We start from the raw sequence: 18,118 nt of genomic DNA, 5'->3' as shown, positions 1-18,118 counted from the left end.
TTAATCTTCTTGCTCACTGAATTACTTACATACCCCTTGCTGCTCTCATGTTAATCAATTTAATACATAAAGTTTAACTGGCTGAGCAGATCTCTACAGCTCCTCCACAGTTCCCACAAGCTTCTTGGCTACTTCTCTGACTAATGCCCTCCTAACTCAGCCATTTCCTAGATGGTTCGCAGTTATACCATACGGTTTTAATTTTTAGATGATAGTTTGATTTTTCACTAATGCTTTCTTTCTGCCAAATCTCTGAGGCCTCTGTATAAAAATTTTATTAAATCATACACATGCACTCTATTTAGTAATCTTTAGAAGGGATCTATTAAAGCAACTGGCTGCAATGGATCTTATTCAGGGACAACGTGATGACGGAGTTCGAAACAGATGCTTGTCAAAGTTTGATTCTAAAAGATGTTGAAAACTATCTTTTGTTTTAATTAGTATGCGCAAATAGACTGAAGTTTGTGCTCGTGACATTGCTGGCCTCTGAATTTATTTCCGGCTTTCTCCCTCCACACATTTGGTCAATAATTAAAGCCAGCTTTATGTGTTGATATAATTTTTTTCGTCACAAGACATATCTGGTTTTACAGTGGGAACTGCGACAGCCTCTGGACGGTGAACGAGCTGACATGCGCGCGCCCAGCGAGCCCAAACCACGTGACATGTGACGTCACAGACTGGTCCTGCTGGAAAGACTTTGAGGGAATAAATTTGTGCCTCAACAGGAGGGAGACTCGCTGCGGCTTCTTGACCTCCGCTCTGAGGAAAACTACAAAGTTAGGACTGACTTTGCTCTTTATCGCTCGCAACTCTTATAACTCGCTATGTCCGGCGAACAGAAGGAGGCACAAGAGGTAAGCTAATTCAAAGGTCTCTGTATTTGGTATCTTGTGTGCGACGTTACTTTTAAACTAACTTTTTGTCGCAGCGTTAGTAACTGTGCGGGGTGTGTTGTGCTGTCTAATGAGCTTTTATGGCTTTGCCTGGTTGTTCTTCAAGACGTTTTGTAGCTTTTTGGATTTTTTATTTTTTTAAGTACAACTTCCTGTACTTTTGTGAGTGTAAACTTCTGAGTCTGCACAGCATGATCTTTAATTAGCACTTCTCTTAAAACCATTTGAAACGTAGCTATATAAACTCCCTGTATAGGAGAAAAAAAACCCCCAAACAAAACAAGTTCCCCACATAATGTAACATTTTGTTTTAGGATAATATGTTGCAAATATTAGGTTATGATTTTCAGTATTTCAACATTAGCTGGATGATTAATTTCCCAGATTTGCCTTCACAAGGTTGCATTTAATGAAGATTGAAGCTTTAAACAGTGATTAACAACCGAATGATCATTTTTGCTATGTGATGGCCTCACAAGCGAAATGTGACCTCTGTTACCAGGATGTTGCTGTTGAAGCCATCTGTGCTGCTGACACACATTGTCTCGAAATGCCAACCTCAAGTTTTTGCAACTAAAACGTATGCTGATGCAATCTAGAATTTAATCATGCACAAGTTAGAGATGCACCAAACAAATAGGCCAGAGATGTACATGAGCCATTCTTCTCTTGATCGGTGATCAGCATAACAAATTCAAACTAAACCCAAACGACAAAATCCAAACTTTTTTTGAAACCATCTGCATCAAAACTAACAACTCTCATTTAAGTTTTGGTTTGTAAAAGTGCCATTATGCACTATTTAGAGTTTAATAAATTGGATTGGACTGCTTATGTATGTCTGTAGATGAATTACATTGACTTGTGTTATAAAGTGCCCCAACAGGACACTTTATAACACAATAAGTTCATTGTACTGTAATGCATTAATGGAGATAATCTTGTATTTTGTTTATATTCTTTTTAAATCAGAATTACTACCTCTATCAGTCTTCAAGACGTTTTTCTTTTTTATTCACGTGAAAAGTCTGATCGGTGCATTTCTACCTGAAATTATTGCTGCTTGCATGTTTTACTTGTATTAAGCCTCCAGCTTTCTATTTACACTACAAGGACTCGTGTTAAATGATCTGTTTTTATTATTATTGTTAAGTTATCTGCGAGCAGACAGTTGCTTCACTTCTCAATCGTACCACGCTGACCCTGTTCCTTTAAGAAGTTGAAATGTAATTGCGGGTTTGTTTGTAATACATCTCGTTCCTTTGGAGAAGAATGCACTCTCTCATTAGTTTTATTTAACTCGTGGCTGTCTGCCGGTTTTCAAGTGTAGTTTCAGAAGAAAGGCGGAGAAGAAGTCTACGTAGAGGCCCTTGGCCAAAATTTCAAGGCAGTTGACGTTACCTCTCACGGTCCTCCTTCAGCAACCCTCCTCACCCTCCTTCTCCCTGTGACTCATGTGGGTGTTGGGCTGAAATAGTTTGGTGTAGTTTTACATTCCTTATATAGCCTCTGAGGATTGAGCAGAGGCTAAGGCTCGTCTGTGTCACACGCAGCATCAGGGGTAGGCACAGTCTCCTCGCCCCAGATCACTGACTCCCCAGCTTTTCTCTCAGGTTTGGGCTACCAGCTGGCCCCTCACGGATAAGGTAAGTTGCCATGGCGCTCTCTTGGCTGGATAGACATGTGTCAGGAAGAATGATCACACCTGGTAAGACTGCGGAAGGAAGAGGACTAAATGGAGGCGTAGGGGTGCCTGCTCAGAGGTCACAGAGGGAGCCAATGTCTGAAAGCTGGCTTTAATTCTTAAAATGTCTGTCTTCTTGGGTTTATTTTTGTTGCATTTTAGAAGTAAGATCTTCATTTTTACATGTTAATGTACAAAAGTACCGGTAAGCTTAAATGGCTTAGCAGGTTCAGATGTTAAAGATGAGCAGCCAGTGTTTGATGACGTTTCGTGACATTTACGAGTTGCCTAGTTTCATCCCGAAAATGAGGGTTGATTGATGTGTTGGCCAAAGGTTCACAAATTGATTAGCTGAAGAGCGAAACAGGACAATCTTTCTTTGGTTGGAAAATTCATTCAACACATCAAAGCTAATTAGTCATTAGCATGTACTTTGATGCACATTTTGACTTTAATAAAAGATCCTCTAAAGGTTTAGGATATATTAATTGATATATAAAGACTTTATTTTAATTCCTGGATTTTTTTGTTGGACTCAAAATGATCACCTTTAACAAATAACCTGTACAGAACATATTTCTCTTGTTTGCTATAGACTGAAACTTGTTAAAAATTGTGAGGATATGATGTCACAGAGCCTTATTGGACAGGAAAAGCCGAATTTTATTCTCCATGAAATAAGTTATGCCAGTGGTTTTTATGTTGCAGTAAAAGCCTTTTCAAATTCCAGAGTGATATTTCACATGAAAGTTTTCCATGTGAAAGCTCGGGCACATGGTATGGCTTTCTGACAGAATAACTCATACGTGTATGGGAATTTTCCTAAAAGTTGGAACAACGTTTTGAGCATCTTGGTGTGTAAGAGTTGAGACAAGTTGTAGTTGAAAGTTAGAAAACCAGTGTAAGTTACTCAGCTTTGAAGTTACTGACCATGTCAACCAGCACACATCTAAATAGTTTTTCTCCTCATTTTAGAAACTCAAATAAATAATTAAATCTGCCATATTTCTGTTAAAGACAGAAAGACCAGAAATTGGAATTGACCAATTTTCCCTTTGTCAGTTCATGTGTGAAAGATCAGTTTCTTTTATTTCATTTCACAAAATTGATCAAAACTAAGAATCTCTATAATTTTATGAATTCAACCAACAACAGTTTTTCTTTTACTTTATTTATAAAAATGCACATTTTTTGCAGAGATAGGTTTAGTTATCTTTTAATTTTACCAGCATGGTTCTTTTTGGAGTGACCCAGACTTTGACAGATAATCAATGGAGAGAGCTAAATGTTAGTTAAGAAGACCTTCCAATCTCAAAGACTTGGAGCTTATCACTGATTATTGATAATTTGAGACATTTATATAAAAAAACATAAAAGGCATAGCCCCGCCACCCCCTCCCAATATATTACTGTATTATCTAGCTTTGCTTGTCTCATTATCCATCATAAACAAATTTCTTGGTTAAGTAAAGATCATGCATGTAAAGAAATAATTTGGAGCTTAAATGAATGAATGATGTGATGCATTGATGGGGTTCATCTTGTAATGCCTTTGTTTTCTGTTAAAACGAGTTTCTCTGTCAAAGAATCAGGTCAGAGCTAAAAGTACAATGGAAACTGGAAAAGCCAAAAACTTCATCGTGCGTTCGATTTAGTAGAGAGAATGTTGTATCTGTTCTTTATTGTCAGACATTTTCCCCCCTATAGTTAGCCATTCAAAAGTTGTGACAGTTTATGTGAAAAAAAAAAGTTATGTAATTTTTTTTTTTCCTGTTCTCTCCTTCTTTGCCTGAAATATTAGTTTTAGAAAGAAAACTCCCACAGTCAGCAGCAAAGACATTTGGAGAAAGCAGGAAAGGATGTGCGACCTTGTAAAGCTTTTCCTGGTTTTCTTGCTAATTTCAGCATTTCCTCTCCTCTCTTTCTCAAGGCTATGAACATGTACTCTGTTACCCTCAGCGGCCCAGCGCCGTGGGGCTTCAGGCTGCAGGGAGGCAAAGACTTCAGCATGCCACTCACTGTGTCAAGGGTAAGAAACAAGCTCTTCTCTGTGTTTGTGTTCATTAAGGTCTCGGGAATTTGCTTGATGTTTTGCATTGAGGATTGCTCTAGTCAGCCTTTTATGGTTTTCCCTGAGCTCCAGTTTGAATTTGTGGCTAAATAACAAAAAACTTTCAGTGAGAAACACCTTCCTGGTATACAGAGAGCACAGGAATATCCTGTCTCACTCTCACAATGGGTATTGTCTGCAGACGGTACTTCAGTTTTATGAGCTTTTGCACGACTGGTATGTGCTGATCACACAAACGTGCTGTCATTTGTCCCAAAATGCTTTGTACACTCCATGTTAGGACACAACCATTCTTCAGAATTAAGTTTCAGATGAACTATGCTTATGCTGATGAGAGCAGCAACCGCTTTCCAGGCCTTATAAGTGCACTGCTGCTTTGTCTGACAAAGGTACAGGCTCGATCTTGCAGTCACGCATGAATGCACTCACATAAAATAATTCCACAGTTGCAGCCAACTAGTTCATACACAGATCTGGCTCTCCTTAGCACACTGGGATTGTTACATTGTTCCCTTAAAAGTTAAGATAATGCATAAATATCACGGCTGACTGACGTTTATTACTTTATCAGCTTCGTTCAGGATGTGGTTTTTCCTTTTACAAAGATAATTTGAAGGCACATCATATGCGGAAGCTTTGCCTCTCTTAGTCCAAACAGAACACCAATTAAAGGCAGAGTGGTCAAATGCAGTTAATGTTTATATTTTGCAGAATAGTCTGCATCGCCTTACGGGTAGAATCTCACCGAGGCGGGTGCGTTTAGGGTGATGTAATCCCTTGATGATGGCAGCAGGTATCACCCTTCCTGTCAGCACATGTCCTGTATTTTCTCAGCTCATCTTGATTAGAAACCTCATGTTCTTCTGTTGGTTTCAGACAACAGAGTTTCTTCTATAAGCACAAGCAGTTGGAGGAATGGCTTTACACAAAAGATGCATTTTTCTAGCAGATTATAGATGATTGCTTAGGGGAATTTCAGTCTAGACAAGCGGGGTTTACTTCTGGGGTGAATATCAATGAGGTTGTCTGTTAAACACCGTCAAACGCGGCTAACGTATGTCTGGAGGCTAGTTTTCCACTGTTCATGGTTATTGCACAAAGAGAAAGCTGTATTCCTAAACTTGGAGTTCTGATATTCTTATTCCTTCAATGCCGTGCTTGTTTAGGCGCTATGGTCCACCGCAAAAAATGTCCGTATATCTCTAACCTTTTCACATTTGTCACTTTAAAAACTTGACCCGTTTTATTGTAATTTGTATTATGGGTCAACACAAAGTGTCATTTAATAAAGATGGTTTTGAAAATTCCTAGATAAACTAACCTTGCTATTCAAAATAAAATCCAGTGCCACTAATTGCAGTCAGAGCTTACCTGATTTGTAAACAGTCTAATCTCTACATAAAGCCAACTGTTCAGTGAAGATTAGGATGGGAAAAAACACGAAAACCAAGGAACCAAGGCAGATCGGGGATAAACAATAGATAAAAGGAAGGTTATAAAATGTAAAAAAAAAAAAAAAAACTCAGAGCACCTCATGAAGTTTCAATCCATTATCTGATTAGACGACGGCAAGTGTCCGGCACGACTGCAAGCCTGCTAACTGACTGTTGAGCTGGGCGAGAAAAGATCAATCAGGACACAACAAATATGCGGAAGAAACCTGAGTTATCTTTGCTGAGAAAAGACTCAGGTTGAATTTTCTGTCCAAAATGTGTGACAGAATACTAACACAACATTGAACTATCCTCCTATCCTCACAGTGACACACGGTGGAGGCCAGGTTGCACTGTGCAGAGACTTTTCCTTAGCTGGGAACCTGGTGGTGCTATTTACAAGTTATAGATTCACTAAGGTGGTATGGAGATTCTCCAAAATGCTTGCAGTAAAACTAGTTTCTCCAAAATACTGACTCAGAAGCTCTGAAAGAGGAAAGAATACTTTTATTAAGGCAGCCTGTGAACATCCAGCATGCACGCCTCCTTTTCCTGACTTACGGACTTTTGACTCTCATCTTGGCTTTCAAGAAAGAACAAACAATGAAGTCTTGGTCAAGAGGGAGTGAAGCTCAGCTACACAGGATTTCTCCGTAACAGGAAAAGATCTAGCTTTTACTTGAAGAGTTTCCATTAGATAAATCCAGTGGGTGGTCCATTTCTTTTCCTCACAGCTTGTTGCTGATAACAATCTAAAGCAAGACTGTGGAAAACGATGAACATGTGGAGGGAAATGACAAAAGACTTTTCGTTTCTCAGTGAGGCAATGAGATTGCAGGCAATAACTCCTGAAAGATCAATGTTTGTATGTTTTTTGTGCATATTAGAAGATGATTTGCTCTGCTTGAGACTGGATATAAAAGATGGAAGATTAAAAAACGGAGTATCACTTTTTATTTTATCATTTAGACTCCAATTGATGCGCCGCAAATTGAACCTCTGATTAACTTTTCATTGATCTGGAAAGTTTGTGTATTTCTAACTTGTCACCTCTCAATTGTGAGTGGGTTCAGGAGTTTCTGAGCTCTTCAATTGCTTGTATTTCTTTCCTTGGTCTCTGTGCCGACCGAGCTTGTGCTTTCTCAGCATTCCAGACATTTTTCTCATATCCACCCTGCCGCTGCCAACAGGCAATCCTGTTGTCTCCCTTCTGCGTCTGTCTTCACCACTCACTTCTCCCATCCATATGACGAACTCCCCCAGTCTCAAAGGAATTGTCTCCAAGTGAGATCAGAGGAATGAAGACCATAATTTTTAAGTGGATGCGAATGGAAAAGGAAAGCTGAGATTTTGAGCTTAGCAGGATGGGTTCTCATCCATCAGCTGTAAAAACGTACACCACGTTTGACTGACTGGAGTGACAGCTTTTCCAATGAAAGCAGAAAGAAGGTTTTATTTCTGTTAAACTGCAAACTGTCTTCTCCAGATGTGTATGAGCAATCCCTGTCCTGGACTTTATTGCTAAGCAATAAGGTTTTGTTTAATTCTGGTCCCAAACATAACACAAAAAGCTCTTTAAGAACACCTCGCGGCACCAGTAACAGACAACAAGTTATTTTCTTGATAGTCAGGCTGGATGTTGTTCATCAGGGGTTTGTTTTTAATAAGAATGGAAAATTAAGTATTGCTTAGGATTCACAGGAATTCACTGGCAATGTGCCTCTGCATTTTTCTGGAAGTTAATGCCATCAAATGTCTATATCCACATATTCTGTTCACCAGGTTGTTTTCAGAAAACCCCCCAGTCAGGGTTCAAACCTGGGACCTTCTGGCTGTAAGGCAGCAGTGCTAACCACTGATCCACCATTACAAATTTGGCCCTATAATTGCCCTGAGGTGTGTGTGTGTTTATATACACACTTGTCGTGTACGTACGTGTGTGTGTGTGTGTGAGAGAGAGTGTGTGTGTGTCTATCTGACCAGTTATACTGCCAACCAGTCTGGTGTTTAGGTCTGTATTGAACTATAAAAATAATCATAAAGCAATACAACTCCTTCTTTATTCTATTTTGTGACTAAAAGTATGCATTCATAATTTATAGACCTAAAGTATATTAACTAACAATTAGCAAAACTTTATTATAATTACAGTAAATATAATTTATTCTATGCTAAAATTAAAAAGTTATGGTTATGTTAGGAGGAACAGAGGCATTGTAGTCAAACAGTTATAATGTTTTATTGATCAATAGAAATAATGATGGGGAGAAGCTTTTAGATTCAGCAAGGGAGACAAACACGTGGCCTATCAAGCAGTTTGAGCAGTCTCCATTATTAAGGCATTTTCACAAGAAGGAGAAGATTACATTTCTGCTGAAACATCTTTGCACTTCTAAACAGTTCTGCAAATGGGGTTTGAAGATTTTGTGTTTGAGTCTTTCTTTCTTGTTTAGTTGCAGTCCATAATGTCCCACGATATATAAGTTTAGCTTATGGCATTGTTTGAAAATTAACTTCATTACTTATTAATAACATAATTTTCAACTCGTACTGAAAATGATGCTATCTTGGATTGTTTCTGAAACGCTCTTGTGATGCGGGGATTTTAATGCACCCAATTTAATCCACTCCTCGAGTAATCTTTTCCCCCTTATCCATTTTTTTTCCTCTTCCTTTTTTTCCTTGCAATTTTCCAGAAACTTTTGTGACTTTACATATGAAGACATTTGCATTGCTTTATCCCTCATCACATTTGTTGGAATATTCCATATGAAGGTGTAGAAAGCGAAGCTGCTTTGGTTGAGTCTGTTCCTTCTGATTAGAGAAGTTTTACCACATTTCTGCTCCAGATCCCATGCCATCGCAATTCAGTAAACATTATGATAACCCCACATAACTTGTGAGCACCATCTGGTTTCTATCAACAAACACATGCCACCCCGCTGACTTCAAAGTTTTGGAGAAAATTGCCAATGATGTCACAGCAATAAACGGGCAGAGAGATGTTAAAAATGCCTCCCCAGTCCACGTCTACAGCTGTCATTAAGTCTTATGATTCTGTTTCCCTGGGTTTCTGTCTTAACTTGAAGACCATCTGTTGCTTCATTATCAGCGTGCTCTTTTTCTCACACTTGCAAAAGCTGTGAGAAAGGAGGCCTTGTTAGAGGGCATTAATAATTCATTTTGTAACATGCATTGGTCTCTGAGGCCTTTGTTGTTGTCGGATATGTCCGACATACGTGTTGTGTTTTAAGGTGAGTTGGTGGGAGGTGTTCCTCTGCAGTCATTATGGGGGCAGCGGGGGAGATTGCATACTTGCAGGTTTGGTTTTCCATTTCTCAGAGTGATATTTATGGCTTTGCATCAGCTGTGCTGCGAGTGATGTAAGGACAGACGGTCTCTTAGCCCCCAAATAGCCATGGAAAGAATAAAATTGCGATGGTACATAGCTACCTAGCCTGTATATCACCAGCTGTTTGATAAACCTTGGTGCATTATTAACCAAAACGAGCTGAGAATACGTGTGAGGCTTTGGCTCGCCGCAAGGAATGTACTTCAAAGATGAATTTAGCGTGATGCATCCTGAAAGGTTGGCTCAAGCTTTGAAATTTGATAGTACACCAAAATGGTTCTGCTGCTGCACTCTGCCAGACGGCTTTGAAACTGGCCGTGAACTGTTAGTCGAACCATTTAGATCCACTGAGACGCGGATTCACCAACTCTATAAGCTTCGCCGACGTTAAACAACTAAAGTAATATTCCCTCCAGTCCAAGCAAGGTTCACAGTGGCTGAATGAAAAGTCTGTGTAGACGTCATCTTTGCAATCGTATCTTAACGACCACGAGAAATCCCTGGTTTTGTGAGGTGCAGTAGAGTGTGTTGCAATAGCAAGTGCGTGTTTTCCAGTGTCCTTCCCTGTATTGACTCCTACACGGAGGACGAGGCAGGTGTTGGGTTTCTGTCCGCCCCTTACCAACCGAAAGGTCTGAACGCAGCAACTTTGACTGCTGGCTTCTGAAGTGAGGGAGCAGCTGCACTCTGAACCTGAGCCAGAAACACAGGTGTCTGCGTCCATCAACACGACAACTAAATCCATACAAATTAATTGAATGCACAATCTAACGGCCGTAAAAGTTTTTTTCATTTTTTTACTGTACATTTGGATGGTAGTAATGGGTGCTTTTATGTAGTGCATTTACTTTTTTCATTTACCTCAATATGTTAGTGAGTTGATACTCCTGAAGGAGAGCCAGCTGGAGGTATCTAACGCAGTGGTCTCCTAAATGCATAAAATAAACTTTGTACAGATGGTTAACATAATAAATTGTGAAATTGTGATGGTATGGGTATAATAAACTGGAGTAAAACACCACTGTTATACTTCTTTCCAAAGTTTAAATCTGTGTCAGCCATAGATATTTTGAATGTATATAAAAGTTATTACATCTCATAGATGCTTGACAAGTCAGTAGAGCCACAGAGCAGTCAATAAAAGTTAAGTTCATGCAGTTCCCCTAAGAACGTTTTAAATGAACAAGGTGTAAAAATATGATGAAGTCCTTGTATCCGTCTTGGATTGTGTGTCTGAATAATGTAGTGGTGGTGAATTTGGCTCCATCACTGCTGCCTTGAGAGAGAACTCAATTATAAGAGTTGCATGTGGCTTCTGAGTTTCTCTTGTCTATTTTAACATGTTGCCTTATTTCATTCTATATTTTCCATAATATATATTTTTTTACTGTATGTAAGTCATAAAACATTTCATTTAAAATCAGACATTAGGCGAACTACAGGGGTCACCAGTCTAACAAACGTGAACTAATTGGGATTGCAATCGGATACTAATGTAAAATGTTTTTCTCCTGAATACTTGTTGAAAAATATGATTTAATATATGTGACCATTGAGAAGAGGATTTATTTTACTGGTTATGCTTAACTATAAGTAATATTCAGTATGATGGGAAGTCTTAGTGGTTCTGCAGTCATGACTTTTTAGAGAGCTTTTTAAAAACCTACTTAATGGGACAATTTGGACAGAAATTTCCTCCCAAATTGAAGATTTCTTCTTCTTCTTCATTACTGTGTAGATCTCCTGTGCTGAGTTTGCTGATCCTTTACTCCAATTTTGCATCATCTGTGACCTTTAAGTCACTTCCTTTTAGTATCTGTGGTAAAAGCTGCTTGTCAGCAGCACTGCTTGTGATTGAGACATTCTTGGTTATAGACGTAAGAAGTTTAATATTTTTTTGATCATAATTTTGAGTATGGATCTATAACCCACAAAAAGCTTTTCTAAAATGCACAATGAAAAACGGCTTTGAGAAGCGTGTCCAAACGGTGTCAAGTAAAGTATGAATAATGGAGGCAGGGCTGCATTTATCTCTGTGGGAATCCTGAGTGAATAGCCTGCCATGTGAAGGCGAGGCTACAAGTCATGTATTTGGGTCTCCGGTTATTTTTCTCCTTAAAAAAATGCTTGAAATGTTAAACTCATTTGTAAAATTGAAACAAAAGTGCCTATAATTCCTTCCAGCAAATGCAAATCCATGAGAATTAAAGTGATCTATGAAACCAGAATCCTGGTTTTTTAGCCTCAAAGCGACCCGCATGGACAGAACAAGAACATAGACGTCACACAGCAGCACACTGTTTACAGAAGAAATAATAGATGCCACCGTCTACGGATCAGTTATTCAGAGCCGACGTTATTGTCACAAAACCATAACACAAGGGAAGCTAACATAAAAGCTCAACTAGTAGCTATGGCCTCTGTGAATATTGACTGCAACTTCTGTAGCAAAATCTGTTTGGATGTGTAGTCAGAGCAGGAATGGTGGGATTGTGATGCAATGCTGACAGAGACTTCTGTCGTTTTCCACCATTGTTTACGTCATTTGCCATGCCTGGCTTGTTCTGGGGAAGAATTATGATGCACACCTCAAATCAACGACATAAAAGTCAGATAAAATGCAACTTAAGACACTTTGAAATCAATCGGATACAAATCTGACTTGGAACCACATGGCAGTGGCATGTGTTGTTATAATTATTTCTTTTGGTTGAAAAGATCAGAATCATGCCGTTCAGACTGATGTGAAAAATACTATAAGGATTGCATTTGCCTGCTGTGTGAACATGGGCCAAGACATTTCTACATTTAAGTCTTGCTCTGTGTTTTAAGCCCAGCTGCAGTTTTGTTTTTATCTGTCGAGAGCCAAGTATTTATTTATGTACCTTTTTTTTATGAGCAGAGACGTTATCGTTTTTATGATGTCTTCTCTGCTCTTGTGCAACCGTTCATGATTCATGTTCCCAATCAAAGCAGCAAGTGTGATTAGCTGAGCCAAACATGACAGGAAACTATTGATCGAACAGCTGAGTCCTCTGAGCTTTTGATGAACTAACATTTGCAGGGATCCGTGGCATTTGCGAGTAATCCTAATGGGGGTTCTGTTTGCCAGAAATCCTGGCTCCTGCTTACTTATCTGATGCTGCACGCTTTTCCTCTGGTTATCTTAGTATTTGACACAGGTCTCAGATTTCATTAAGCTGCATGGGTAAGCGGACTAAGCCCTTGCTATTCACAGCGTAGCATCTCTGATCTGTGTTTTAGAGGACATGGGAGGCCGGGTTGTAGTGTTCACTGCTTTGTGTCTTGTTGTAACATAACTCTATGCTTGACTTCAGCGCTGACTAATGCTCTCACAGCCTCAGTGACGGAGGGAGAGGATGATGTCATTGCTGTGTCAGTCAGCAGCTTACCTGTCAGACTGAGAAAAGGTGGACAGATCGTTCCGCCTAATGGTATGACTAATGGCAACATCTGGGCCTCGTCTGCAGCTGTCAAACATTTATCCTACAGTCACCAGTTACATCTGCAGTAAATCACAAGCTGTCCACTAATGACATCATGGTGACCTTATAATGGCTGTTCCTGGTAGTGCTGAGTGTAACAGACAAACAGGCTCCTCGAGTTAATTAGTAGGTGTCAGACATTACAACGGTGTCAACGGAGAACGATTGTTTGTGTGTTCAGGTATGAGGTTAGGGGTACAGTGGTATAATGTTGCTATAGGAAATGTTAGAGACTTCCTACACTGTGGTTTGGATGAACAGTTTCTGTTGTTTAGACCCGATGAAGCCAGAGGAATGCTTAACATTTTTCCAACCTCAAAACATGCATTTCTGCCGCTGATTACTCAGTATGATGGATGAAAACATTAGAGACACGCAACTCTTCTCTAAATTACTAAGGTTGTTTCAAGGTTTGTTTGACAGCTTAGAATGTTAAACACATGCTATTTTGCTCCATTATGGCAGCAGATGTGTTTATGAGAGATGTTCTTGGTCAGAAATGCTCCTATTAGTTTCACACTGTCTAAAGATTTGGCTTGAAAACTGTACCTTATGACTTGCAGTTTATTAATATTTGTGGACAGAGGCAATACATCTGCCATTAGTTGGAGCTTCACAAACATAAATACCGTTTCACCAATAAAAGCTTTCTATTAAATCAGCTGCTTCAGTGAAACAATTACACTAAGTAGTACAATTTTACCACAAATAACTGCATTTAATCACAAACATTGACATCAATTGATGTTCGCCTGGGGGAAGGATTGTTGCATTTCAAATTACAAAAGAAAAATTATTCTGCTTTTTAATGTTTTCAAACATCGTCATTTAAAGCAAACTATTACAACATAAATCACAATTCTTGCCATATTTCTTTCTCCTGAAAGAATTAAAGACTTTCCGTCCTTAATTCACTGCTGAAGAAATATTAAAGATGTTGGCATGTATTGTCATTACTTTAGGGAATTTCACCTGCTAATATTATTAATATAATTCATTTTGTACTTTAATTTTTTTAAATTAAAGTCTAAGTTAATACATATTAATTGTACAATAACCCAAACATTTTTATTTTCATTATAGTGTAGAATGTTGTTGCAATGATGAGCTGCGTTAAAGTGAAAGTTTAGACATTTTGAAGAGGAATCCTGTGGGAATGTTTTAAGTAGTTAGTTCATCTGCAGTTGAAGGAAAGAAAACCTTTAACAAGCTGTTCTCAGCTGGATGGTCCTGTCAAAGCTATAATCTGTGTCTCACCAGTTCTGAAATATTAAAGGAAACATTAAATTTTTTTTAAATGTAGTATGACTTTCATTTTAAGTTATTTTTTTCTGTTGTACATTATGTTCATTTTACAAGTTAATTATATTGTAATCAACAGCGTGATCTTTGCAGCCACAAAAGCTCCACCTTTCTCCAAGCAGGGTTTTTTTTTTGGTTTTGTTTTTATTCCCCTGAGTGATCACTGTAATTTCCTGTTATACCTGCTCTGATAACCCCCTCGAACTGAATTGTTGTTTTCCTCCAGCTTACACCGGGTGGAAAGGCAGCTCAGGCCGGAGTCGGGGTGGGCGACTGGGTGGTCTCCATCTGTGACGCCAATGCCGAGGAGATGACCCACGTGGAAGCGCAAAACAAGATTAGAGCAGCAACAGACTCCCTCACCCTCACCCTCAGCAGGTAGGTCTTCTGGCAGCTCATGATGCAACAAAGTGCTAATTTTATCTCATGCACACAGCAGCAGAAACCGCCACAGAGCGTATGGCCTCCTTCGTTTTCATTTAGACAAAATTAGATCCCATCAAGACCTTTGAAATTGTTCCCAGACTGTTTGCAAGACACATTGTCATTTCAGTCCACTATCCATTTCTCCAAGGTTTAGGTACAGCTTTAGTTTTATTTCAACAGTGCGGTTTTTCTTTAATTTCCAGGCCAGTCTTGATGAAACAAGTTCTTGCCTGAGGTGCTTTTAACTTTTGATGTTTTTTTTGAAGTTTTCTTACTTTACAACTACTGGCCAAATGAGCAAATTTTTTTTTTTTCAAAGATTTTTCTGTAACTTTTAAAACATTGCTGTGACAAATGATTTTCCTTTTTACTAATGTGATGTTTTCACTTTTGAGTTGCTCTTAAGAGCTTCAGATGATTAAAAAAAATTATTTTCATACGCACATAACCTTTAATTCATAGAAAATCTGTTTTCGAGGTTCATAAATTAGCTGGAAAAAGCTTTCCAAACCAACAACCCCTACATAAAAATTTAATTGGAGGGTTTTCGACTATTAACGGCCTGTTTTAAAGTCATCCCACCAAAGCTCAGTTGTATTCAAGTCCAGACAAAGCATCATGCTTTTTTCTTTTTTAGGCATTTGGAGGTGGACTTGCTGGTGTGTTTTGGGTTTTTGTCCCACTGCATAACTGAAGTGCAGTAGGACTTAAGGTCACAAAATGATGGCTGGATAATTGTCCTTCAGGATTTCTGCTAGAAAACGGGTTCCATCAATTGCAGCAAATTGTCTGTGTGCTGAAGCAGCCCCAGAGCATCACACTGCCACCACCATGTTTGACCATTGGCTCTTTTTCTGAAATTCTCTTCTTTTTACCAGATGTGAGGTGATTCCATAATGTTCCATGTTTGTCTCATCAGTCCACATATTATTTTCTTCAGAGTCTTGATGATCATAAGATGTTTTTGGCAACTGTGAGACGGGTCTTCCTGTTCGTTTTTGGCCAGCTGTGCTTTTCTCTCTAGGACTCTTCAGTGGTTGCCATCTTTACCCAATCTCAGTCTTATTGTTGAATCAGGAAGATTGACTTTAAGACAAATTAAGCAGTTTAAATGTTCTGGTTTGTGTTGTGACCTCCAGAATCAGCCACTGATGATCTCTTTGATTAGTTTTGGTAGATTAGTTCATCACTCTAGTTTGCTTCAGTAGTTAAGTCTGAGAAATAACTTTGTATCCAGATGTCAGAGACTTTGTTTCTCATCTGTTCTTGAATTTCTTTAGATCAAGGCATATTAAATATGCTGTATCACTTCTATTTAAGACAGCGGTGTCCAGAGTCTGTCCTCAAGGGCTGGTGACCTTCATGTCTTAAATGCTGCCCTGATGAAACAAACCTGAATCGAATGAATGACTCATTAGTAGGTCTATGCAGAGCTAGGTAATATGCAAAGGAAATAATTTGGCTGTTTGATTGAGCTGTGTTGGAGCAGAGACGCATCCAAACCCTGCAGGAAACCGACCTTTGAGGACTGGAGCTGGACACCGCTGATTAAAGAGATTTCCTGATTGTACAGGTCAGCCAGTAATCAGGCTTGGATGAAACTGAATCAAAAATATGTTACCTAATTACATTTAATACATGATTCATACAGGTTATATTAAGTGATATATTTTTTTAATATTATTATTCTTGATTTAACAAGGGAAAGGGAAAGTTTTTCACCCAAGCCTGGACTGGTTTGAATAGCTTTTTCCAGTTAAATCATTTGAGCATTGCATTTTGTATTTACGCAGGTTTTCATACTCTTTTCTTAATATATCTTATACTGTAAAATATTTAAATGTGACACAAAAAAAACTGCAAAAAAGACAAAAACAGCTACAAGTCTGTAGGTAGCAAATACAGCAAGTGTATACGGATTTGGATGGATGTACTCCAGTCGCCTTTTTCTAATGGAAATAACTTCTCAAAGGAGTCTCTGGGTTCTTTGCGTTGCCTGAACTTCAAACTGTCAGAAGAAAGAAAACTTTCCTCGGACTAAAACAATGAAATCTTTTAATCAGTACTGAATAGGTCTCCTACGGGCAGCACTTACACCTGCTCACATAAGTCTTGCCAGAAATTCTGACAAAAGTGTCAGGAATACAAAAATGTTTAATCAGTAGCTTAATTATAGGGGGGAAAAAAGATTTTAGTCTCAGAGAAAGATGAAATGTAATCATTCAAGGCCCAAGCACCTTCAATATAAAAGAAGATATCGACTTTCGAAGTAATAAAACAGAGCTTGCTGCTGCCGCGGGACTCGTTTTGATTTTCTTTCTTTTTTTTGATCCTTTATAAGTAATAGGAGTAAAGCTTTGTTATCTCGTTCACCTCATTGTTGCCTGCCAGGAGACTCTGCTTTTAAATTGTTACATGTCTTTTTTTTTCTTTTTTTTATTCACTTAGTTTGAGAGAACAGCTGCAGGGTATTTCAAGTCTTTCCAGACAGCAGAGCCCAAACCTTATAGAGAAGTTTGAGATTTGGCTGTTCTGGTTTGTAGGGTATCATTTACAGCATTTGAGGCAACTAGCAATTTTATACGATTTATCTTTAAAGTTCAACTAAAGAGCACACAGAGGATGTTAATATAAGGCAAATTTACCTTTTCTTAATTTTTATCTATACAATAATTCAAGTTTTGCTGTAATCTTGTACAATTTTAAAATTGGGGTATGTAAACGATGCTACAGTACAGTCTGAGGAATCTGCACTACACTGTGCTATACTATCCTGATTTTTCTATAATAATAATGTTACCATGGTAATACACAATGCATACATAGATCTACAATAAGTAGACCAAGTTGTAAATTGGCCAATTCCAGTCACCAATTGGCTTCTTCTTGTGTCTCCAGCCTTAACCAGCCAAACTCCTTTAAACGAGTAAGAGGGAAATTGGTTTAATTTTTGTAGTTAAATAAAATATGAGTGATCATAAAACTTTAAAAGCCCTTGAATTTTTTTTTTCTTAAATAAATGCCTCTTTTATCCCACTCCTGGAAGGTTAAAGGAAACTCTCCTTGTTTAATTTATGTCTTCTTTTTAATCTTCACTTTATGGTGAAATGGTTTTGATTGACCTTAATAAGCTTTCTTCACACCAGCTATATTTTTGCTCCACTCTGTGGTTTGCCTCCTCCATTTCTCATCTCCTCACAGAGTCAAGTTTTTGTAAACATTTCACAGTCTTCCTCCTGTCTTTTTTGCACCAGTGAATCGTCTCCTATAAATCCCAGGTTTCCTGTTTATCTCACCCCGACCTATTGTTGTTGTCATGCTGAAAGCAAAACAAATGCTGTTTTCAGAGAGGAACTGTTGTCAGTTTTTCTATTTATTTGCATCTTGGCTCACGTCCACTGTTTTATGTCGAGATGGGAGAACAGCTGCATGGCGATGAGAGATG

At 38.5% G+C, this 18,118-nt stretch overlaps 1 protein-coding gene across 2 annotated transcripts in view; it reads left to right on the top strand.

Moving 5' to 3' along the window:
* The first annotated feature begins 700 nt into the window (after nucleotides 1-700).
* Nucleotides 701-18,118, top strand: part of pdlim7 (PDZ and LIM domain 7) — a 36,967-nt gene continuing 19,549 nt past the window's right edge. Inside the window, exons 1-3 of one of the 2 annotated variants that reach the window (XM_088009694.1) lie at nucleotides 701-860; nucleotides 4,514-4,612; nucleotides 14,474-14,625. In XM_088009694.1, the coding sequence (XP_087865820.1) occupies nucleotides 831-860; nucleotides 4,514-4,612; nucleotides 14,474-14,625 (281 nt within the window). In that variant the 5' untranslated portion in view covers nucleotides 701-830. Of the gene's footprint in view, nucleotides 861-2,395; nucleotides 2,546-4,513; nucleotides 4,613-14,473; nucleotides 14,626-18,118 lie in introns of those variants that run through there. The other variant, XM_088009695.1, reaches the window with a different exon arrangement.

The sequence above is a fragment of the Poecilia mexicana genome, unplaced genomic scaffold, assembly GCF_051168715.1.
Source record: "Poecilia mexicana isolate PSO_F unplaced genomic scaffold, ASM5116871v1 scaffold_10, whole genome shotgun sequence".
Taxonomy (NCBI): Eukaryota; Metazoa; Chordata; class Actinopteri; order Cyprinodontiformes; family Poeciliidae; genus Poecilia; species Poecilia mexicana.
Note: the sequence above shows the minus strand (reverse complement) of the source record. Positions and strands in the feature narration are given on the sequence as shown.